Source organism: Salvelinus alpinus, chromosome 14, assembly GCF_045679555.1.
Source record: "Salvelinus alpinus chromosome 14, SLU_Salpinus.1, whole genome shotgun sequence".
NCBI lineage: Eukaryota > Metazoa > Chordata > Actinopteri > Salmoniformes > Salmonidae > Salvelinus > Salvelinus alpinus.
The window spans coordinates 53673441-53698678 of NC_092099.1; the positions used below are offsets into that span (position 1 = coordinate 53673441).

General features: G+C 45.8%; 1 protein-coding gene across 3 annotated transcripts in view; it reads left to right on the forward strand.

The window, feature by feature from the left end:
- LOC139539092 (integrin beta-5-like) overlaps nucleotides 1–24059 on the forward strand; it is an 88977-nt gene extending 64918 nt beyond the window's left edge. For 2 of the 3 annotated variants that reach the window (XR_011667871.1, XR_011667870.1), the window contains exons 11-16: nucleotides 8303–8525; nucleotides 17562–17662; nucleotides 19664–19783; nucleotides 20262–20509; nucleotides 21325–21491; nucleotides 22159–24059. Coding sequence is in view for 1 of the 3 variants with exons in the window: in XM_071341838.1 (XP_071197939.1) it covers nucleotides 8303–8525; nucleotides 17562–17662; nucleotides 19664–19783; nucleotides 21325–21491; nucleotides 22159–22254 (707 nt within the window). In the remaining 2 variants the exon portion in view is untranslated. The remainder of the gene's footprint in view (nucleotides 1–8302; nucleotides 8526–17561; nucleotides 17663–19663; nucleotides 19784–20261; nucleotides 20510–21324; nucleotides 21492–22158) is intronic. The other variant, XM_071341838.1, reaches the window with a different exon arrangement.
- Nucleotides 24060–25238: the final 1179 nt, after the last annotated feature.

Consider the following 25238-nt stretch of genomic DNA (forward strand, 5'->3'; position numbering starts at 1 on the left):
GGATTGTTCTTATTTTCCTCGATTAAGTTGGAAAAGTAGGATGATCGAGCAGCAGTGAGGGCTCTTCGGTACTGCACGGTACTGTCTTTCCAAGCTAGTCGGAAGACTTCCAGTTTGGTGTGGCGCCATTTCCGTTCCAATTTCCTGGAAGCTTGCTTCAAAGCTCGGGTATTTTCTGTATACCAGGGAGCTAGTTTCTTATGACAAATGTTTTTCGTTTTTAGGGGTGCAACTGCATCTAGGGTATTGCGCAAGGTTAAATTGAGTTCCTCAGTTAGGTGGTTAACTGATTTTTGTCCTCTGATGTCCTTGGGTAGGCAGAAGGAGTCTGGAAGGGCATCAAGGAATTTTTGTGTTGTCTGAGAATTTATAGCACGACTTTTGATGCTCCTTGGTTGGGGTCTGAGCAGATTATTTGTTGCGATTGCAAACGTAATAAAATGGTGGTCCGATAGTCAGGATTATGTGGAAAAACATTAAGATCTACAACATTTATTCCATGGGACAAAACTAGGTCCAGAGTATGACTGTGGCAGTGAGTAGGTCCAGAGACATGTTGGACAAAACCCACTGAGTCGATGATGGCTCCGAAAGACTTTTGGAGTGGGTCTGTGGACTTCTCCATGTGAATATTAAAATCACCAAAAATTAGAATATGATCTGCTATGACTACAAGGTCTGATAGGAATTCAGGAAACTCAGAGAGGAACGCTGTATATGGCCCAGGAGGCCTGTAAACAGTAGCTATAAAAAGTGATTGAGTAGGCTGCATAGATTTCATGACTAGAAGCTGTTTTGAGTCAATAAAATGTCTTGAGTCAATAAGTATTCAACCCCTTTGTATTGGTAAGCCTAAATACGTTCAGGAGTAACAATGTGCTTAACAAGTCACTTAAGTTGAGTAGTGATTTTCAAAAACATATTCAACCACAAAGACCAGGGAGGTTTTCCAATGCCTCGCAAAGAAGGGTACCTATTGGTAAATGGGTAAGACAATCAACTAAGCAGACATTGAATATCCCTTTGAGCATGGTGAAGTTATTAATTACACTTTGGATGGTGTATCAATACACCCAGTCACTACAAAGATACAGTCGTCCTTTCTAACTCAGTTGCTAGAGGAATAAAACCGATCAGGGATTTCACCATAAGGCCAATGGTGACTTTAAAACAGTTACAGAGTTTATTGGCTGTGATAGGAGAAAACTGCGGATGGATCAACAACATTGTAGTTACTCCGCAATACTAACCTAATTGACAGAGTGAAAAGAAGGAAGCCTATACAGAATAAAAATATTTCAAAACATTCGGCCTGTTTGCAACAAGGCACTAAGGTAATACTGTAAAAGCAATTCACTTTTTGTCCTGAATACAAAGTGTTATGTTTGGGACAAATCCAATACAACACATTACTGAGTAATTTTGAAGCATAGTGGTGGCTGCATCAAGTTATGGGTATGCTTGTAATTGTTAAGAACTGGGGAGTTTTTCAGGATAAAAAAAACAAACAAAATGGAACTAAGCACAGGTAAAATCCTAGAGGAATGCCCGGTTGTCTGCTGTCCACCAGATACTGGGAGATGAATTCACCTTTCAGTAGGACAATAACCTAAAACAAAAGGCCACATCTACACTGGAGTTGCTTACCAAGAAGTCAGTGAATGTTCCCGAATGGCTGAGTTACAGTGTTGACTTAAATCTACTTGAAAATCTATGGCAAGACCTGAATATGGTTGTCTAACAATGATCAACAACCAATTTGACAGAGCTTGAAGAATTTTGAGAAGAATAATGGGCAAAGTTTGCACAATACAATTGTGAAATCTCTTGAAGACTTACCCAGAAAGACTCACAGCTGTAATCGCTGCCAAAGGTGTGTTTCATTTTCAATACATTTGCTACAATTTCTAAAAACATGTTTTCACTTTGTCATTATGGGGTATTGTGTGGAGATGGGTAAGAAAAAATCTATTTAATCCATTTTGAATTCAGGCTGTAACACAGCAAAATATGGAATAAGTCAAGGGGTATGAATAGTTTCTGAAGGCACTGTATATGTTTACGATCAAATTGAAAGGGCTTTACCGACTGTCCTCTTTCATTTTGAAAAGCGTATTTTAGGCTTTGTCTTTTTATTGCTTTTAGGCACCATCTTTCCGAGGGGCACTTCAAGCTGGAACTCATTACCCATGATTGAGATGTATGCCCTTAAACCAAAGTATCCTACTCCAATAGACAGCACAAATTTAATTAGTTAGGCGACCTACATTCTCTGGGCCCTGTCTGTCAGTCTGCATACATCTCTACCAACCCACAACAGAATGGAATCCTTCTATAGATTCAAGAATAACTTTAACAAAATAACCCTAATAGGTGTTCTATAGATGAGGCAGCACTCTGTGTACTAGCAGTGCAGCACTGTTGTTGTGCTGTAATGTTCAGACTGGTTAGTTTGCCCCCTGTTGTCCCGTCTGTAAAGTTTATTATAAGTCAAATGAAGTAAGCCTCTTCTAATACCTAATCTCAGTGGAATTATCCTGCTATTAGAGGAGAGGGAGAAGTAGGCTAAAACACATGGATTGCATTAGGAGAGCATTCTTGGAAGATCAGACCAGACTTGGCTTTTTCTCTGTTAGAAAGGGCCTGAGAAAGCTCTGTCTCACACAATTGAGGCCTAAGTCCAAGTGTCCCCTTACTTCCCAGGTCTAAATAGATGAGTATTGCAGGTGGAGATTCTTAAGAACCTTAGAGGTCACTCTGTTCCATAAAGAAGACATCCTGCTTTTTACTAGAGCTCACAGGGTTTAACAGGGTTGAGGTCTGTAGGAACAGATCCTGGAGCAGATCAGTTCAACCTCCTGTCCTCTCCTACAGCAGTAGACTCCCACCTCAGACAGTAACCTCCAGCTACCAGCTGTGGTGTGGTGGGGCTCAGTTCAACAGCAGTGCTGTTAGACTTCCAGGTCAGACTAACCCCCCTGGCTAGTGCCTCTGTCCCAAACAGGGCCTTTTTTAAGTTGCTTTATTTCAGATTTGCCAAGTTGATAGTTAAAAATAAATAAAAAATTGCAAGGCCTTTGGTCATCAGATGTAGACTAATTGTGTAACATTGAGGCTTGCCATCTCTTTGCTTCTGTGCTGGTTGTCTTTTGCTTTTTTTCAACTGCCTAATATGAATGCTCTCGTTGTGGGGCCTTGTGGGAACAACTGGCTTGAAGTCAGCGTGGAAGCACAGCAGTTAGGACTTAATTACAGCTGTTCTTGTCTGAAGAGCCCAGCCTTCCCATCTCACACACACACACACACACACTGACACAGGGCCGCTACTAAAACAAGTCAGTGTTTGAACAGGGATTATTTCCACTGTGACATCACACCCTTGGGCTGCCTCTGGGTTGACCTCTGGTCCCTAGCTTCCGATGTCGATAAGGCTTGTTCCATTAAAGGTCCAATGCAGCCATTTTTATATCAATATCAAATCATTTCTGGGTAACAATTAAGTACCTTACTGTGATAGAGTTCCATTCAAATTGGCAAAAAATAGCTTTATAGCAAAAAACTTTCTCAAGAAAGAATTTTGCTAGGACTGTCTGGGAGTGGTCTGAGTGTGGAGGGGAAAACTCTCTTTTTTTATTGTTCTTTTAACCTATTTACGCATGGTAATGTCACCATGGAAAGCCGAAACTCCCGTCCATGCAAACCTGCTGATTAGAAGGTCCTATGTAGATTGTATTTTCAGTCAGCAATTACAATGTCAGGAAATAGCACTGATCAAATGTTTTCACACTTTTACGGTGTTAGTTTCATCAGCTGTTGTACAATATGATATAAAACGGGGGAAATGCATTTGGACTCCACTGGGCCTTTTAAAGACTGTTAGTGTTTCATGGCTTGTTGCCGGCATTAGACGCCCAAGCTCTCCCCCGACTGAAATAACTGTGATCCAGTCTAGTTGTTCATCACTGGAGACACATTTCTGGCCAGGAAACGGCTTTTCACAGATTTTGTGATCAATAACAGATGATGAAGTGTGTGTGATTGGCTGTATTGTCTATAAATGCTTTGTTAATGTTTGGAAATCATTCCTTGCTAGATAATGGCCTATTGTAGGAATTTGAACGTGGATGTGTATTTTTTTCAAATCACTTTGTCTCAGAAATGATTTTATCTGTGTTTTTTGTTTTCTTGTGTGAAGCTAATTGGTGCTAACATATTGACTTGTTTTTATACCATTTGAAACTCTGTTTGAAGAACTGTCCTCACTGTTAAGTTCATGTTTTATGTATCCCTATATTTCTGTTATTACGGGGCTATCACTCAGTCAAGAGTGCACATGCGCAGGAAGTCTAGTCGTTGATGGACCTGGCCTTGAGTGTAATGGCTACTTGTAGTGTGTTCATATAGTATAGTAAACTTTGTTAAACTGGAACCTTGTCGTTGTGTCATTTCGAGTTAACATTGGTAGCAGAGGATGGTTTCTAACTACAATGTGCCACCTCGCTTCGATGAGAAGAGGTCGTACGAAAGTTGGAAAAATGAACTGGGAATCTGGACACTCGTTACTAATCTGGACGCGAAAAAGCAAGCACTTGCGGTGGTATTATCGCTCGAGGGAAGAGCGAGAGATACAGCACTGGAAATATCCGTTGAGGATTTGAACAAGGATGACGGTATGGGAACTTTGATCACAGCACTGGATTCTGTATTTCTTAAAGAAGAGAAAGACCGTGCCTACGAGGCATATTCAAAGTTTGACAGTGTTACGAGAGATATTTCGGTTGCAATGACGGACTACCTCATTGATTTTGAACAGAGGTACAATAGGATGCGCAAGTACGACATGGTTCTCCCGGATGCAGTGTTAGCTTTCAAGTTGCTAGATACTGCCTGTCTAGATGGTAGGGAGAAACAGTTGGCTTTGACTGCTTGTACTGTGCTGACTTTTGCATCTATGAAGCCGGCACTAAAAATAATATTTGGTGAAAAGACGTCTGTCGCGCCAATAACAGATGGAATGCAAGTGAGTGACGCAGCATATTACACCGAGCAGCACAGAAAAGGCGCCAACAAGTCACGTTCTCAAGACAACCAGAAGAGGGCGCCATTTCCCGGCACAAATCCACTGGACAAATATGGAAGGAGATCGAAATGTGCTATTTGTCAAAGCACTTACCATTGGGTTACCTCATAAAAATGAACTAGTTAAACTAACAGAGGAAAATGTAAACACAGAGGCAGAGCAGTGTAACATTACACTGTTTTCAAATGAATCTGATACTGAGATTTTTATAGTTGAATCCTTAGGATCTGCTGTGATTGATACTGCAAGCACACGGACAGTGTGTGGTGAAAAATGGCTTGATAGCTATGTCAGTGAACTAAATATGAAGGAAGTACAAAATATGATTGACACACCAAGCAACAGAGCTTTCAAATTTGGAGATGGGAGAATTGTCCATTCTACCAAGAGAGTTAAGATACCAGCAAAAATTGGTCAGACTAAGTGTCACATTGAAACAGAGGTGGTCCCTACAGATATCCCCTTACTATTAAGCAAAGCTTCCCTCAAGAAGGCAGAGGCTGTACTAGACATAAAAAAATGACAAGGCAGTGATGTTTAAACAACCAGTGACTCTTGAACTTACTACCTCAGGCCACTATTGTGTAAACATTTTAGACAAAGACATCTCACAGAGTCCATGCAAAAATGAGATTCTGACTGACACAGAGCACATGGAGATTCTGACAGCCACAGAGAACATGAGCACTAAAGAAAAACACAAAGTATTGTTAAAGCTTTACAAACAGTTTGGACATGATACAGTTGACAGACTTCAGAAGTTACTCAGCAGTTCAGGGAATAATGATGATGAGAAGTACGAAACTGGAAACAAAGTGTACTACAAACGAGTTGACTGTCAAGAGTGGAAAGGACCAGGAGTAGTCATTGGTCAAGATGGTGTGGTGATATTTGTGAGGCACGAAGGCATGATTGTCAGGGTGCATCACTCAAGATTGCGGAAAGTAAATGATCAACAAGATAGAGGGGCTGTAGCTGAGAATCAGTCTCCTAATGCAAATGACAAAAAGGACACAGTAACAGACACAAACCTACCAGATGTCGCATCCAATGATATGGACACTGAAACTGGCACAGGAAATGGAGCAGAGACCTTTAACCATGCCACAGGTAATACTGTTGAGCGTTCAAATGAGGAAAACATTCAACAACAGCCATATGTGTTAAGAGAACATGGTTGTTCCAATCTGAAAACTGGACAAACTGTTAAATACATGGACAGAGAAAGTGGTATTCCACATACAGCAACCGTCATTGGACGAGCAGGAAAAGCAAAACACAAGAACTGGTACAACTTGCAGTACTCTGCACCAGCTACACTTTCTGGTACAACAGGGTCAGCTGACCTGTCACTTGTAGATAATATCAGAATTGAACCAATGGAAAATCGAGAAAAACAGAATGACATTCAAAATGATGATGTACTTGAAACAAAGGACGCGTCATTTGACTCCGCTAAGCTAGATGAGCTCAGTAATTGGAGGAAAAATGGAGTGTTTGAGGAAGTCAAAGACATTGGCCAAAAATGCGTCTCAACAAGGTGGGTGTGTACCCTTAAAGAATCCTTAACTGGAATAGTGCCTAAAGCACGTCTAGTGGCTAGAGGTTTTGAGGAGCTGGCTGCTAAAGAACTCCCAAAAGACTCACCGACATGCGCCTCAGAGTCACTCAGATTGCTGATGTCAGTGATCTGCCAGAAAAAATGGAAACTTAATTCCATAGACATCAAATCTGGATTTTTGCAGGGAACAGAGCTGTCAAGGGACATTCACATTCGACCTCCGCCTGAAGCTAAAAGCGAAGGAACACTGTGGAAACTAAAAAAGTGTGTGTATGGACTGGCAGATGGATCACTCTACTGGTACAACAAAGCCAAGGCAACAATGTGGAAAAATGTCAGGTGGAAAAATGTCACAAGTGGATCCTGCAGTCTTCTATTGGCTTGATCAAGACTGCAATGTGACTGGAGTACTTGCCTGTCATGTTGATGACTTTATCTGGGGTGGCTCAGAGACCTTTGCTTCAACTGTGATTCCACACCTCAAAGCTGTTTTCTAGGTTGGCCGTGAGGAGCATGATCATACATTTTTGTTATGTTGGCATAGAGTTTATTACAGTTGATGGCAAAATACTGATGCAACAGGAGAGCTATATCAAGAATCTTCAACCCATCCACATGGATTCTTCAAGAGCCGTACAAAGGAATTCCCCTCTATGTGGAATTGAAGCTGATAAATTGAGGTCAAAGATAGGACAAATTTTATGGGTTGATAGACAGAGTAGACCTGATGTAATGTTTGATGTTTGCAACTTGGCATCTAACACAAAACACGCCACTGTACAAACCATTCATGAGGCAAACAAAGTTGTTCGTAATCTGAAATCACAACAAGTGATTTTAAAGTTTCAGCATGTTGGATAAGATGACTCTTTGAAACTAGTTGTCTTCAGAGATGCTTCGCTAGGGAACCTTACAGATGGAGGCACACAAGGTGGACATCTAATCGTGTTAATGGGTGAAGGAGGAAGATTCTCACCTATCTGTTGGCAGTCAAAAAAGGATCACAAGGGTTGTCCGAAGCGGACTTGCTGGAGAAACCCTTGGTCTTGGGGATGGAATTGACAATGCGATCTTTCTTGCAACTCTGTTCTCAGAGCTTACCACTGGTGAGACAAAACAGCACTTTCTACCTGTAGTTTATGTCACTGACAACTACTTATTAGTTGATGCTGTGAAGTCAACCAAGTCTGTCACAGAGAAAAGACTCAGCATCAAGGAACTTATTCAAGCACAGAGAATCCAGCGGATTCTGTGGTCAACCACAAAGGAACAGCTTGCTGACTGTCTGACTAAAAAGGAGCATTCGGTCTTGTGCTCCTACAGGCTCTCAGTAATGGAAAGTGGCAGCTTGAGTAATACAAACTTGATTAATACTTGGACATTTAATTATGTTGTTGATGTTTTATTTGTCTTTAAAGAAAAGGGGGAGATTGTTAAGTTCATGTTTTATGTATCCCTATATTTCTGTTATTACGGGGCTATCACTCAGTCAAGAGTGCGCATGCGCAGGAAGTCTAGTCGTTGATGGACCTGGCCTTGAGTGTAATGGCTACTTGTAGTGTGTTCATATAGTATAGTAAACTTTGTTAAACTGGAACCTTGTTGTTGTGTCATTTCGAGTTAACACTCACAATCTCCCTCATCTATCCTCTCTTCCTCAGGTCACGGAGAGTGCCACTGTGGAGAGTGTAAGTGCCATGCGGGCTATATCGGGGACAACTGTAACTGTTCCATGGACACCTCATCCTGTGTGTCTGATGACGGGCAGATCTGCAGCGGGCGGGGCAGCTGTGCGTGCGGGCGCTGCCAGTGCACTGAACCAGGGGCCTTCGGGGACACCTGCGAGAAATGCCCCACCTGCCCTGATGCCTGTGGCACCAAGAGGTATGGGACAGGGAGGAGAGAGGGAAGGGAGAGAGGCAGAGGAGAGGGGGAGAGAGAGAAGGGGAGGGGCAGAGAGATGGAGGGAGAGATACGAGGCAAGAAGAGGGAAGGAGAGAGAGTGGGAGGGAGAGATACGGGGCAAGAAGAGAGGGAAGGAAAGAGAGGGGAGGGAGAGATATGGGGCAGGAAGAGAGGGAAGGGGAGAGAGGGGGGTGAAGAGATATGGGGCAAGAAGAGGGAGAGATACGGGGCAAAAAGAGGGAAGGAGAGAGAGAGAGATATGGGGCAAGAAGAGGGAGTGAGAGAGAGATATGGGGCAAGAAGAAAGGGGAGGAGGGAGAGATACAGGGCAAAAAAAGAGGGAGGGAGGGAGAGCGAGATATGGGGCAAGAATAAAGGGAGAGCAGGGTCAGCCATGCCCTAAGTGTCCAGGGATTTCTAATGTGCAACTGATGGTGATATTTGACCCATCATGATAGGACCCATATCATCGATGACCATGCATTAAGATACAAATAGGATTTAAGACGGATATAACTCACACTAGATTAGTTCTAAATTAGTTCTGTAAGACAAGACACATAAGAAATATGTTAACATCCCTTTCCATTGGTGACCCCCAAAGAAACTAATGGTTCTGACTCCTCCTGTATCAGGCTCTGTGTGTATAAGAAGGCTATCCCGGGGATGATGGCTCCGACAGACACGGTCGCCCTGTTTCTAGCTCCTAGCCAACTTAGCATTTATTTATTTTTTGTTCAGTGTGTGGCAGACGGCAGGGAGAGGTGAGGGGAGTGGTTATTGGGGGGAGATATCTTGCAGCCTGCTGGCTCCACCCCCAAGCCTTATATGGACTTCCTGCCTCAACGAGGAGAGGCTGTGGATCATTAAGCCAGGGAGTGCTTGGGGATGAAAGAGGAAGCGGTCTGCACAAAGAGGAAGCGGTCTGCACAAAGAGGAAGAGAATGGAGAGAAAAACATGCATTATGAAGAGTGGGAGAAGAGAGAACAATATCTGTGTGATTACCCATTGTGACCTGGACTGTCTGATTACGCCTCTTGTATACCGAACCGGATTGGCTGAGGACCCAAGTTTTAGGATTACCCCTGGTGAACGGAACGGACAACGAGAGCGGCTTGTGGACTGTGAGGTAATTGGTGAATTGCCCCTTCTTCCCCAGTATACAAAAATCCCTAATAAACTCCCCATTTGCATTCTAGTTGTGCTACTGGTGCATGTTTTGTTATTGAACTTGGTGATGTTGTAACGCTCGTCTGAAGAAGAGGACCAAGGTGCAGCGTGGTATGTGTTCATGATTCTTTATTAAATCCCAACTCCAAACAAAACAACAAAAGAACAACGAACGTCACGTTCCGTAGGCTACGCAGAGCTAACAAAAAACAACATCCCACAACCTAGGGTGGCAAAACAGGCTGCCTAAGTATGATTCCCAATCAGAGACAACGATAGACAGCTGTCCCTGATTGAGAACCATACCCGGCCAAAACATAGAAACACAAAACCTAGAAATAAAGAACATAGAATGCCCACCCAAATCACACCCTGACCAAACCAAATAGAGACATAAAAAGGCTCTCTAAGGTCAGGGCGTGACAGATGTGAAACCCCACACCCTTGAGCCTTCTACATATGGTGGAGGATGCGGGCACCCCATACCAAGCTCAATAACAAAAAGACACGGAGCACAATGGAAGCATTGGTGAAACAGCTGGTGGAGGTGAACATAGCACAGCAGGCTATGCATCAGGAGTTGCTGGAGGAACAGCGTCAGCAGACCGCTCTCCTGCGAGCTGAACTGAGTCAACTGACAGCCGCATAGCGGCAGGCAAAGCAGTCTCTTGTCCCAAACCCAGTAGGTTTATACTGAAGCTGACAGAGGCTGATGACATCAAGGCTTACCTCAAAGCCTTCGACAGGACCGCAGCTAGGGAGAAATGGCCCCATGAGCAATGGGCCAGCCTTCCTGTCAGGCGTGGCACAAAAGACCTATCAGGGTCTGTCGGTTGACCAGGTGACGCATTACGAGGTGCTGAAAAAGGAAATCCTGTGCCGGTATGGTTACACCCTGATTAGCAGGTCACAAAGATTCCATGATTGGGCGTATGATCCTACAGCCCCCCCCCCCCCCCCCCCCCCCGATCGCAAATGCATGATCTAATTAGGCTGGCCAAGAGCTGGCTAACTGCTGAACCCCTGACACTCACGCCCATTGAGAAAGTGGGCATAGATCAATTTATACACTCTCTTCCGGTCGAAGCTAAAAAGTTAGCCAGCCAAGCTAACCTGCAGGGCGCAGATCAGCTGGTGGAACTGGTGTAAGGACAACAGGTGGCTTTGGAGGCTCTGCGCAGAGGACAACCATGGAAGGCGGACCCTCCACTCGCCCAAAGGAGCGAAAAAGGGAGGAGGACCAGGCCGGGACCCCGGCCAAGGATAGGGGGACACCCACAGTCAGCTCCCCGAGACGACACGCCTTCCTGAACCTGGACAGCAGGAAATGTGTGTGGTGAGCCGGGACACATCGCCTGGAACTGTTTAAACCGCTATGTCCCGATCCCTTTAGCTTCAGCCAGTGAGGTAGCCAACGGGCGGCCCTGCGGCTTGCTGATGGCATGCTGGCCTAGGGAGAGTGGTCCTTCCCCTGTCACCCCGGTAAGAGCCAATGGAAAGGACACCACGGCACTTGTGGACTCCGGGAGTATGGTGACCCTGGTCCGAGCTGATGTCGCCCAGTCCTCGAACCTGGCGGAGACCGTGGCCATTATGTGCATACACGGTGAGACCAAGGACTACCCTACTACACTCTTCCACCTACAGACCACAAAGGGACAACACATGGGACCGTGGGAGTCGTCCCAAACCTGCCTGTCTCAGTCCTTATCAGGAGGGATTTCCCGATGTTCCGCCAATTGTGGACCAGTATGTCCGGAGACGTGGGGAACCGAGGGAACCAGAAGGGAGGAGGAAGGCGGAGAGGTGGGAGAGACGCCAGGAGAGGGATGCCCGGATGTGTGGATTCCAGGAAGTGGACCCCCAGGCGTCAACTGACCCCCTCTGAGGGGGACTCTGTTGAAGCCAGACTGGAGATAGAGGTGGCGATTCGGAAGACATGTTCCCGATTGACCATGAGGTGGCGCCAGAGCCCGCCTCTCTAGCGGGCCGGTTAGGCACAACCCAACTGGAGGATTCCAACTTGGCCAGCGCTCTCCAGCAGGTGACCATGGTGGACGGAAAGCCCGTGGATGGGTAAGTCAAATCGCCTACCCCCATTTTTCTATAAAGAAGAAGTTCCTATATCAGGTCGTGAAGAAGAATGACGAATGTATGGAGTTGTTGTTGGTGTCCCGTCCCTTTGTACCGTCTGTCCTGCATTTGGCGCACTCCCACCTTCTTGGGGCTCACCTAGGGGTGAAGAAGACTTTAGACAGGATCAAGGCACGGTTTTAAGGACCGGGGGTGAAGAGAGCAGTGAAAGAATACTGCCGCAGTTGCCCGGAGTTCCAGCAGGTGGTGCCAAAACCCCATTATCGCAGTCCCTTAATTCTCCTACCATTATTTCAGTCCCTTTCAGCAGGATTGCGATGGACCTGGTGGGACCTCTACCAAAGAGCAACCGAGGCCACCTATACATTCTGGTGATTCTGGATTATGTCATCAGGCACCCAGAAGCCATTCCCCTGTGCACCATGGCCACCAAGGGAATCGCACGTGAGTTGGTCATCCTGTTCTCCCGAGTAGGCATCTCCGACAAGATATTGACCGACCAGGGTACCCCATTCATGTCGCGAATCATGAAGGATCTATGCAAGCTAATGAAAATAACCCAGTTGCACACCTCAGTGTTTTGCCCGCAGACCGATAGGTTGGTGGAAAGGTTTAATCGAACCCTGAAGCAGATGATAAAGAAGGTGATAGAGGCTGATGGAATTAATTGGGACCAGCTGCTACCTTACCTGATGTTCTCGATCCGAGTAGTGCCCCAAGCTTCAACAGGATTCTCTCCCTTCGAACTCCTGTACGGGATGCGACCCCGAGGACTGCTGGATGTGGATAAAGAAGCCTGGGAACAAAAACTGTCTTGGCGGCATACATCGACGATATTGTGGTCCATGGGAGCGAGTGGGAGACACATCTAAACCAGGGGAGCGCAGTACTGCAGACCTTACGGGAGGCGGGGCTAACAGCGAATCCAAAGAAATGTCGGCTCAGCCTGCGGGAGGCTGAGTACCTGGGGTACACGATCGGGAGGTGATGTGTCAAACCCCAGGTGAAGAAAGTGGAGGCGATTTGGGACTGGCACCGCCCCCTCACCAAGAAGCAGGTACGCACATTTGGGGGGTTGGCTAGTTACTACCGGAGATTTATTCCCCACTTTGCCTACCTAGCCAGCCACCTGACAGATCTGACCAGGAGCCGTCTGCCTGCCCAGGTGACATGGACCAAGGAGACGGAGAAAGCCTTCCAGGACCTAAAGGGAGCACTGTGTTCTGGACCTGTGCTGCTGACCCCGGACATCTCCAAACCATTGGTGGTACCGACCGATGCGTTCGAAACCGGGGTAGATGCCGTCCTATCACAGCTACAAGAAGGTGAGGAACACCCAGTCATGTACATTAGCCGGAAGCTGTTGCCACGGGAACAAAGATATTCCACTGTGGAGAAAGAATGTCTAGCAATAAAGTGGGCGCTGAAAACGCTGAAACCACTGGTTTGGATGTCACGGAATAAGGACAGTAACGCCCGGGTCACCCACTGGTTCCTATCCTTACAGCCCTTTGCTTTCTCTGTCGTCCACAGATCAGGTGCAGCCCATGAAAATGCCAATGCTCTCTCCAGGAGGGATGCTCTAGGTAGCTGGACTGAAGGCGGGGGGTGTGTGGCAGACGGCCGGGAGAGGTGAGGGGAGTGGTTATTGAGGGGAGATATCTTGCATCCCGCTGGCTCAACCCCCAAGCCTTATATGGACTTCCTGTCCCAACGAGGCGAGGCTCTGGATCATTAAGCCAGGGAGTGCTTGAAGATAAAAGAGGAAGCGGTCTGCACAAAGAGGAAGAGAATGGAGAGAAAAACATGCGTAATGAAGAGTGGGAGAAGAGAGAAAAATATCTGTGTGATTACTCGTTGTGACCTGGACTGTCTGATTACCCCCCTTGTGTACCGGATTGGCTGATGACCCGAGTTTTAGGATTACCCCTGGAGAATGGAACGGACAACGGGAACGACTTGTGGACTGTGAGGTAATTGGTGAATTCCCCCTTCTTCCCCAGTATACAAAAATCCCTAATAAACTCCCCATTTGCATTCTAGTTGTGCTACTGGTGCATGTTTTGTTATTGAACTTGGTGACTTGGAAACCCCACACCCTTGAGCCTGCTACAAGTGTTATTTCTTACATTATTTGCTCAGAAAGTTTATTGTATTATCTAGACAGAAATAACTTTTGAATATTCGATCGGCGGTCACTCACCAGAAATTCGACTTCCCTGACCTGGATCCTTTATTTGAACATCCCGAGGTAACTCTGTTCATCCCGGGAGCGGCACCAAAATGCAGATGCCGAAGAAGAGGTAGAAGGAGTGAGGTCCTAGTCAGACTCAGGCGGAGTGCATACCATCCACCGCTTCCGAGTATATTACTTGCTAACGTTCAGTCCTTGGACAATAAAGTAGACAAGCTCAGGGCAAGGATCTCCTTCCAGAGAGACATCAGGGACTGTAATATACACTGTTTTACGGAATCATGGCTTTCTCTGGATACATTGCCCCCATCAATTCAGCCACCGGATTTCTCTGCCCATCGCGCGGACAGGAAGAAAGAACTCTCCGGGAAAAAGAAAGCGGAAGGGTATGTTTCATGATTAACAACTCATGGTGTGATTGTGGTAACGTACAGGAACTCAAGTCCATTTGTTCTTCCGATCTGGAATATCTCACCATCAAAAGCAGACCGCATTACCACCCGAGATAATTTTCTTCAGTCATCGTCACCGCCGTGCGTATATTCCCCCTAAAGCAAACACCGCTACGGCTCTCAAGGAACTAAACTGGACTATGTGCAAACTGGAAACTACATATCCTGAGGACGCATTTATTGAAGCTGTGGACTTAAATATTAGCACAAACTCGAAAAAGTTCTGTGACACTGTAAAGTCCAGGGAGAATAAGAGCACCTCCTCCCAGCTGCCCACTGCATTGAGGCTAGGAAACACTGTCACCACCGATAAATACATGATAATTGAGAATTTCAATAAGCATTTTTATACGGCTGGCCATGCTTTCCACCTGGCTACCCCTACCCCGGTCAACAGCCCTTCACCCCCCACAGCAACTTGCCCAAGCCTCCCCCATTTCTCCTTCACCCAAATCCAGATAGCTGATGTTCTGAAAGAGCTGCAAAATCTGGACCCCTACAAATTAGCCGGGCTAGACAATCTGGATCCTCTCTTTCTAAAATTATCCGCCAAAATTGTTGCAACCCCTATTACTAGCCTGTTCAACCTCTCTTTCGTATCGTCTGAGATCCCCAAAGAACGGAAAGCTGCCGCTGTCATCCCCCTCTTCGAAAGCCAAGTTAACAAACAGATCACCGACCATTTTGAATACCACCGTACCTTCTCCGCTATGCAATCTGGTTTCAGAGCTGTAAAAGCCTCAAACAAGTTTCTAAAGACGGTTGGCATATAGTGGAAGCCTTAGGAAGTGCAACATGACCAATATCCCACTGTATCTTCAATAGGGGCTGAGTTGAAAATCGACCAACCTCAGATTTCCCACTTCCTGGTTGGATTTCTTCTCAGGTTTTTGCCTGCCATATGAGTTCTGTTATACTCACAGACATCATTCAAACAGTTTTAGAAACTTCAGAGTGTTTTCTATCCAAATGTACTAATAATATGCATATATTAGCAACTGGGACTGAGGAGCAGGCAGTTTACTCTGGGCACCTTATTCATCCAAGCTACTCAATACTGCCCCCAGCCACCCTCACAAACGTCTACAGATGCACCATGGAGAGCATCTTGTCAGGCTGTAGCACCGCCTGGTACGGCAACTGCACCGCCAGCAACCGCAGGGTTCTCCAAAGGGTGTTGCGGTCAGCCCAATGCATCACCAGGGGCACGCTACCATCTAGAAGGCGTACAGGTGCTTCAAAGCTTGGACCGAGAGACTGAGAAACTTCTATCTCCAGGCCATCAGACTGTTAAACAGTCACCACTAGCCGGCCTCCGCCCAGTACCCTGCCCTGAACCTTAGTCACTGTTTTAGCTGGCTACCACCCGGTACTCTACCCAGCACCTTAGAGACTGCTGCCCTATGTACAGCGTCATTGAACACTGGGGCGGCAGGTAGCCTAGTGGTAGAGAGTTGGACTAGTAACCGAAAGGTTGCAAGATCGAATCCCCGAACTGACAAGGTAAAAGTCTGTCGTTCTGCCCCTGAACAAGGCAGTTGTTCCTAGGCCGTCATTGAAAATAAGAATTTGTTCTTAACTGATATGCCAAGTTAAATAAAGGTAAAATTAAAAAAATTGACAATTTGACTGTTTTTCCCACTATATACTGTATGTATATACAGTATTCTAGTCATGGCTCTACCTATATAACTGTTGTGCTCTACACATCTTTTTTTTTAAATCTATATACTGTCCATGCTGTCTTTGCACACCATTTTATATATTTATATATGTGTGTGTGTGTATGTATGTATGTATGTATGTATGTATGTATGTATGTATGTGTATATAATATATATATATACAGTTGAAGTCGGAAGTTTACATACACCTTAGCCAAATACATTTAAACTCAGTTTTTCCACAATTCCTGACATTTAATCCTAGTAAAAATTCCCTGTCTTAGGTCAGTTAGGATACGTTGCTCAATTGGTATCAAGAGACCTAATGTGTGCCAGGAAAACATTCCCCCCACCACCGCCACCAGCCTGTACCGTTGACACCAGTCAGAATGGGGCCATGGACTCAAATCAAATTTTATTTGTCCATGCGCCAAATACAACAAGTGTAGACCTTACAGTGAAATGCTTACTTACAAGCCCTTAACTCGTACTGCTTACGCAAAATCCTGACTCTGCCTTCAGTATGACGCAACAGGAACCAGGATTCAGCAATGGCCCATCCGTGACAAGGACCAACGAGTTGTGCATTCCAAGATGCCGTTCTGCACACCGCTGTTGTACTGCGTCGTTATTTACCTGTTTGTGGCCCGCCTGTTAGCTTGCACTATCCTTGCCAACCTTGCCTGTTTTCACCCACAGGGCTGCCGCTGACTGAATGTTTTTTTGTTTGTCGCACCATTCTGGGTTAACCCTAGACACTGTCATGCGTGAAAAGCCCAGGAGGCCGGCCATTTCTGAGATACTGGAACAGGCGCGCCTGGCACCAACGATCATACCACGCTCAAAGTCACTTAGGTCACTTATTTTGCCCATTCTTACGTTCAATCAAACAGTAACTGGATGCCTGTCTGCCTGCTTTATATAGCAAGCCACGGCAACGTAGCAATTGGCCACTGTGTATATTTATATACCGGTTTCTGACATTGATCATTATGATATTTCTATTTATTTTTGGGGGGTGTTATGTGTGTATTGTTTAGTATTTTGTTGCTAGGTATTATTCCACTGTTGGAGCTAGAAACATAAGCATTTCGCTGCACCTGCGATACCATATGCAAATCTGTGTACGCAACCAATAAACCTTGATTTGAATTTGTTGCTATCAGTCAGGAGTCAGGACTGGGGTACCCTCACAACATGCTCCTATCATCACACATGGATCTTATTTGAGAGAGGTAAAAGGTGACCTTTTAGTGCGTGACCATTGACCCTAACCTGACCTTAACCTCAATGCCTGTTTACACACAGTCTGTTCACCTCTGTGCTCCTGTGAACACGCCACGTGTATGATGCATGTCATTATGCCACGCTTACAGTCTCTCTCTCTGTCTCTCTCTATCCATCCCTCCCTCCCGCCATCTCTCTCTCTCTCCGCTCCAGGGAATGCATCGAATGCCGGCTTTTCAGCTCTGGAAGACTGTCCGACAACCAGACCTGCCAGCGGCTATGCAAGGATGAGATCATCACCGTGGAAACGCTTAGTGAGTAAACAACACACTGACTGTGGTTCCTTTAACATCAGCTGGCCTGCAGACACACATATCAATGTCTGTGGTTAGCTTCTGCAACACTTTCAGTTGTGTCAATGCATTACATACTGTACCTCTTCCCTTGTCCTTGTCTGTTAGCTGTCCCCTACTCTTACTGGGCACAGCCTCGCCAAAACATGCCATACATACAATTGTTACCGCTCTTTTAGATAATGTGACATGACCCAGCTGCTCTGACAGGGTAGCTTCAGACCAAAGTAAAGCACACTCATGAACACACACAGTGTCTGGCCATCTCTGTGCTAATACAGCCCCCACGTCACATGTATGTATTTAAGCCGGCACCATCTCTACAGCGAAGCATGGTGGTGGCAGCATCATGCTGTGGGAATGTTTTTCAGCGACAGGGACTGGGATACTAGTCAGGAATGGAGCAAAGTACAGAGAGATCCTTAAAGAAAACCTGCTCTCAAGACCTCAGACTGGGGCCAAGGTTCACCTTCCAACAGGACTACGACCCTAAGCACACAGCCAAGACAACACAGGAGTGGCTTCAGGACAAGTCTCTGGATGTCCTTGAGTGGTCCAATCAGAGCCCTGACTTGAACCCGATTGAACATTTCTGGAAAGACCTGAAAATAGCTGTGCAGCTCCCCATCCAACCTGACAGAGCTTGAGAGGATCTGCAGAGAAGAATGGGAGAAACTCCCCAAATACAGGTGTGCCAGGCATGTCGCGTCATACCCAAGAAGACTTGAGGCTGTAATTGCTGCCAAAGGTGCTTCAACAAAGTACTGAGTAAGGGGTCTGAATACTTATGTAAATATGATATTTCAGTTTTGGAATTTAAAAAAAATGTGCATGTATTTCTGAAAACCTGTTTTTGCTTTGTCATTATGGGGTATTGTGTGTAGATTGATGAGGGGGGGAAAACAATTTAATACATTTTAGAATAAAGCTGTAACATAACAAAATGTGGAAAAATCAAGGGGTCTGAATACTTTCCGAATGCACTGTATGCGCAAACTGTTTCGACTGGGAAGCATGCCACAGGTTTAGATGCAGCCCTGCCTACATCCTCCCTACCGCGCCCTCAAAACAAACATGTAACTTTACCTGCAACCATAAAGCTAAACTGTCATCGCGTGATGTCTTTTAAAAGCATGGCCCGTAAGTGGAACAGAGTCCCAGGGCTTTTGACCGTAAAAAAAGCTTTTCACTCCACCTCAGCATTGCGGGATAGATTTGACTTGTGCCTAGGAATGTATTAATAAGTTAATGGTAGTTGTCTGGGAATTATCATGATGGCATGCCGGGCGGAGACGTAGACACTTTGGCTCATGATTTGAAGGGCTTGTTAAACTATTTTAAGGCCCTTCCCTCTGTGTCGCCCGGCCCAGCTCTGCCCTCCCTGTTCCAGGGCTGCTCTGTTTTACTGCATTCTCTCTCTGCTATTCCAACCATCTGACTTTCCCTAATGGACTCCTCATGTACATTCCGGGAACTTATCTTTCGCCAAAAGCGAAGGGGATAAGGAAGGGCTGGATGTGGCGATGGGGGAAAAGCAAGGGGGAAAGGCTGGAGGTAGTCTGGCTCCTCAGTCAATCCCCAAGGCAGTTAGAATATTTGAATAATAAAGAGTTCGCAAAAACAAGGACAAGAAACCAAAGCAAATCTCTGTCCTTACCGTTGATTGCAATCATTCACTATCCAAGAGTGCTTTCCCAATAAAATAATACATGTTGATCTGTTTTTGCACAGTGTTGTGCTGTTGGATATCTCCCCATTCTCTTGTTTTCTTTCTTCTCTCTCTCTCTCCTCCCTCTCTCCCTGAAGCAGTACGTTTAGCCAGCTGTTTTATTGCATGTGTCTCAGCAGCGCCTCCCTCTCTCTCTCTCCTCCCTCTCTCCCTGAAGCTGTACGTTTAGCCAGCTGTTTTATTGCTTGTGTCTCAGCAGCGCCTCCCTCTCTCTCTTTTCTCCCCTCTCACAGAAACAGATGACCCCAACGCTGTCCTCTGCCTGTACAAGACGGAGAACGAATGTGTGATGAAGTTCACGTACTCTGAACACGCCAACGGCATGTCAGTCCTCACAGCTCTCAAAGAGCCAGGTCAGTACTGGTCAAAGACTATCCTCTGCTACAGAAAACATGGACATAACCCATCAGCCAACCGCTTCTCCTCATACATTCATTTTCACAGAAATAGAGGAAGAAAACACAAACACAGAAGGCCATGTGTTGCTGATGTACAAAAATAGACCCTATCTGTTTATTATTATGAGTCTGTGCTGGGCCTCTTGTGCACATGCATTCTATTGGACAGTGTGGGGATGATATTAGATTTATATGTCATCGTGTAAACAAAGGCCTGTTTTTTAAGAGCCATTGTTTATATTTGTTTGTGACTTTCCTGTGTATATATCCCTTCCTGTCTTTGTATCCTGTCCATGCCCTTTTCTATGTTTCTGGTCTGTCTCTTGCCTATATCGGTCTGTTTCTATGTTCCTGTCTATATATATCTCTTTCTATATTTGTCTTGTCGATCTGTCTATTTCTATGTTCCTATCTATATGATTGTGGACTACAGGAAAAGGAGGACCGAGCACGCCCCCATTCTCATCGACTGGGCTGAAGTGGAGCAGGTTGAGAGCTCCTTGGTGTCCACATCACCAACAAACTACCATGGTCCAAACACACCAAGTCAGTCGTGAAGAGGGCCCGACAAAACCTATTCCGCCTCAGGAGACTGAAAAGATTTGGCATGGGTCCTCAGATCCTCAAAAAAGTCTACAGCTGCACCATCGAGAGCATCCTGACTGGTTGCATCACTGCCTGGTATGGCAACTGTTCGGCCTCCAACTGCAAGGCACTACAGAGGCTAGTGCGTACGGCCCAGTACACCACTAGTGCCAAGCTTCCTGCCGTTCAGGACCTCTATACCAGGCGGTGTCAGAGGAAGGCCCTAAAAATTGTCAAAGACTCCAGCCACCCTAGTCATAGACTGTTCTCTCTGCTACCGCACGGCAAGCAGTACCGGCGCTCGCCAAGTCTAGGTCCAAGAGGCTTCTAAACAGCTTCTACCCCCAAGCCATAAGACTCCTGAACAGCTAATCAAATGGCTACCCAGACTATTTGCATCCCCCCCCCCCCCCACACACTTTTACACTGCTGCTGCTGCTCCTCCTCTGTTTATTATCTATGCGTAGTCACTTTAATAGCTCTACCTACATGTACATATTACCTCGACTAACTGGTGCCCCCGCACATTGACTCTGTACCGGGACCTCCTGTATATAGCCTCGCTACTGTTATTTTACTGCTGCTCTTTAATTATTTGTTACTTTCATTTTTTACATACCTATTTTTTACTTAACACTTATTTTTCTTAATACTGCATTGTTGGTTAAGGGCTTGTAATTAAGCATTTCACTGTAAAGTCTACACCTGTTGTATTCGGCGCATGTGACAAATACAATTTTATTTGAAATATCTCTATTTTTCCTGTCTGTCTGTCTATTTCAATGTTCCTGTCTATATCTCTCGTTCTATATTTGTCTTAATCTTTGAGTATTTTCTTTGTTCCTGTGTATATCAGATTTTTTATAACCTTTGTTTTATGTTTGTTTGTTTGCCTCCCCTCCCGTCTCCAGAGTGTGGCGCATCGCCGGACGCCATGACGGTCCTCCTGGCGGTGGTGGGCAGTATCCTGCTGGTGGGCATCGTGCTGCTAGCCATCTGGAAGCTGGTCATCACCGTGCACGACCGCAGAGAGTTCGCCCGCTTCCAAAGCGCACGCTCACGCGCACGATATGAGATGGTGAGGAAGGGATATAACCTGCCTACTTCAGTGATTTACATATGAAAGGTTGAATTTACTGAATTTTTTTTGCCAAATAGTGTAAGTTATGGGAATCATTGAGAAGGATAACTGTCCTATCTATTACTGACTACAGTATCTATCAAATGAAAAGCTGTGAATTACTGTTACTGACTGTTTTGGGCCAGAGTAAATCTATAGAAGTAATGAGACACTTGCATGTCTGAGAAGGATAGGATATATGCACATTCCATTTTAAATGTTGAGATGTAATGTAGACGTCTGACAGTTGTGGAATTTCAACAATAATTTGAATCTTATTGTGGTGTATGTTTGGAACAGTTTCCATATATCATAACACTCCAGCTAACTGAAGACATATGTAGAATCTGGGATGGGAACATAGTTGTCTATGATACAATCGGTATGACCACTTAGGCTGTTCACACTGATCACATTTAAGTTGAAGCATCCGCAGGAGAAAAAACGTATGTTGATTGAAACCATCAGATGTCTTCTTGGACAACAGAGCTGTCACTTAGGTGGAGAGCTGTTTGGAAAACTGACTGTTCCAAAGTTCAGAGGCTGCACCTCAAATGTCCACCCTTCCTCGATATGTGCATTTTAATCAACTGACTGACCCATTTTTCTCCCCCCCCCCCCTCAGGCCTCCAACCCCGTGTACAAGCAGCCCATCTCCAACGACTATGTAGAAACCGATTTCACTATGTACAGCAAGTCTTACAACGGAGCAGCCCACTGACCTCCTCCACACGGGGTGTTGGTGTGGCGGGGGGCACGGCAGGACCGGTCCAAGTAGAGAACCAAGAGGGTTGGGAAATGAAGAAATGAACTCAACCATCTATCTGATCTGCCTTAAGACTTATGACGGACTGAAACAGAAGTGAAAATAGTAGTCTGGATTGTTTCTGGGGAACCTGTGGCCTTTTCTCTCCCTGACTGAGAAGGGAAATTACCCACTGCCATGACGTGATGAGATGTGACTGAAAGCTCTGGTCTGCCCTGTGTGCTTTACTGAGCTCTGGTCTGCCCTGTGTGATTTACTGAGCTCTGGTCTGCCCTGTGTGATTTACTGATGTCAGTAGAATACAGCCCAGAGGACGAGCAACAACATTCATGGACTCTTGGTCTGGAACTTGTTTAAAGAAGACAGAGATAATAATATGTGCTCCTCCGAGTCTTTTCTCCAACTAACAAGCAGATGTTATATAAACAAAATTGACTTCGTAGACAGAACAATGAAACCATGTCTGTCACTGACAATTTGAGTGAATTTACCAACTTTTAAGTACATAAACCATAACTCCTCTTTCACATAAGCAGCAATATATACATTGTACAGACAGACAAGGCATCAACTTATATTTTTGTTTTTTTTACTCTGAAAAATGCCTTTCCTGACAGTCAACTATGCATCCTCCTTCATAACAAGTGGAAATATTCAATAATGTAACGTTACATCAGCAGGAGTCGTTCAGGTTCATGACATAAAAAGAGCACATATTTTTGGGTGACGATGACGTTGACATCATGGTACTAAACATTAAAAGAGCACTAGTTTTCTTATCCTTGTTTTACACGACAGATGATGATGTTATTAGGAGAGTCTCATAAAGTGACTAAGAATCTCTCTATTCTCATTGTGTTGTTGTTACACGCCATTTGCACTCTAGTCTTGATCTGTTTAGTTAGCCTGGACCCAGATCTGTTTGGGCTGTATCCAACCCCTATGGTCATTGTCATTGCCAAACAAATAGATACATTTAGATACAGCACTAAGAGATTTGGCCCCAGGCTACTATTAAGTATGGCTGCAGTAACCCTGCTGTCATGATGTGAGGGTGGGTGGGTTGGTGGAGAGGCTGGTGAAGGACTCTTAGCTGTGTTGCCATTGGACATAACTCTCCCTCACCCGTTTCTACAGGAAGAGTCAGGACTTTAACATGGCACTGGAGTAATGAAAGTGCTTCAGTATGAGTTGGGAGGGATGACCCCTCGTCAAATGTGTTCTGTGACCTTTTTTGTGATGGCGAGCAGTGTGTGTGTGAGAGACAGACAAAGGGCGGAGAGAAGGAGTGTGTGCGTGCCAGCGTGAGTGCGTGTGAGAGTGTTTGAGACGGAAAAGGGGGGAGAGAGAGAGTGTTTTAGACGGGGAGAGAGTGAGTTTGAGACGGGGAGAGCGAGAGAGAGAAAGAGAGTGTGTTTGAGAGAGGGAGAGAGTGTTTGAGACAGGGGGAGAGAGAGAGTGTGTTTGAGACAAAGGGAGAGAGAGCGTGTGGATGCGCCAAATGTAATAAGAGTCACATAATAACTGTCTCACAGTTGCGTTGTGCTTACTTGTGTCTTGGCACCCTGTGGGGAAATGCATTAGCCCAGACCTTTGTGAGTTCAACAGTAAAATGTACATTCTCCAGCATCCTTCCTATACAGCATTGATAATTCACCAATAGAGACCAGTAGATTTACAACACTACTACATGTACACGTCATTCTGCACACAGAGCAGGAATACAGAAGACAGCAATAAATGGATGACATAAAAGCAAACGTATAGCCCACTTATTTGACGTTTACTCCCTGTGGTGACCCTCTTGCAATTTTTTGCCTGTGCAGTTTCACCTGTGCAGCAATCGTGAAATTATACATTTTGAAATAACAAAAATGAACAGCCGGTCTGTAGTTGGTGGAGGGTGACACCAAACATTAACTAAGAAAGGCATGAATTAATTGGGGGTGTTGCACTGAACCTCAGGTGACAGGGCAGCTGTGTCTGTGTGTGGCTCTGAACCTCAGGTGACAGGGCTGCTGTGTCTGTGTGGCTCTGAACCTCAGGTGACAGGGCTGCTGTGTCTGTGTGGCTCTGAACCTCAGGTGACAGGGCTGCTGTGTCTGTGTGTGGCTCTGAACCTCAGGTGACAGGGCTGCTGTGTCTGTGTGTGGCTCTGAACCTCAGGTGACAGGGCTGCTGTGTCTGTGTGGCTCTGAACCTCAGGTGACAGGGCTGCTGTGTCTGTGTGGCTCTGAACCTCAGGTGACAGGGCAGCTGTGTCTGTGTGTGGCTCTGAACCTCAGGTGACAGGGCTGCTGTGTCTGTGTGGCTCTGAACCTCAGGTGACAGGGCTGCTGTGTCTGTGTGGCTCTGAACCTCAGGTGACAGGGCTGCTGTGTCTGTGTGTGGCTCTGAACCTCAGGTGACAGGGCTGCTGTGTCTGTGTGTGGCTCTGAACCTCAGGTGACAGGGCTGCTGTGTCTGTGTGGCTCTGAACCTCAGGTGACAGGGCAGCTGTGTCTGTGTGTGGCTCTGAACCTCAGGTGACAGGGCTGCTGTGTCTGTGTGTGCGTGTGTTCAAACATCTGTTCTCCTTCATAACCAATAAGCAGAAGTCCATCATCCTCGTGTACACCTCCCTAACGTAGCTCATCTACACCTCCCTGACGTAGCTCATCTACACCTCCCTAACGTAGCTCATCTACACCTCCCTAACGTAGCTCATCTACACCTCCCTAACGTAGCTCATCTCCACCTCCCTAACGTAGCTCATCTCCACCTCCCTAACGTAGCTCATCTCCACCTCCCTAACGTAGCTCATCTCCACCTCCCTAACGTAGCTCATCTCACCTCTCTAACTTAGCTCATCTACACCTCCCTAACGTAGCTCATCTACACCTCCCTAACGTAGCTCATCTCCACCTCCCTAACGTAGCTCATCTCCACCTCCCTAACGT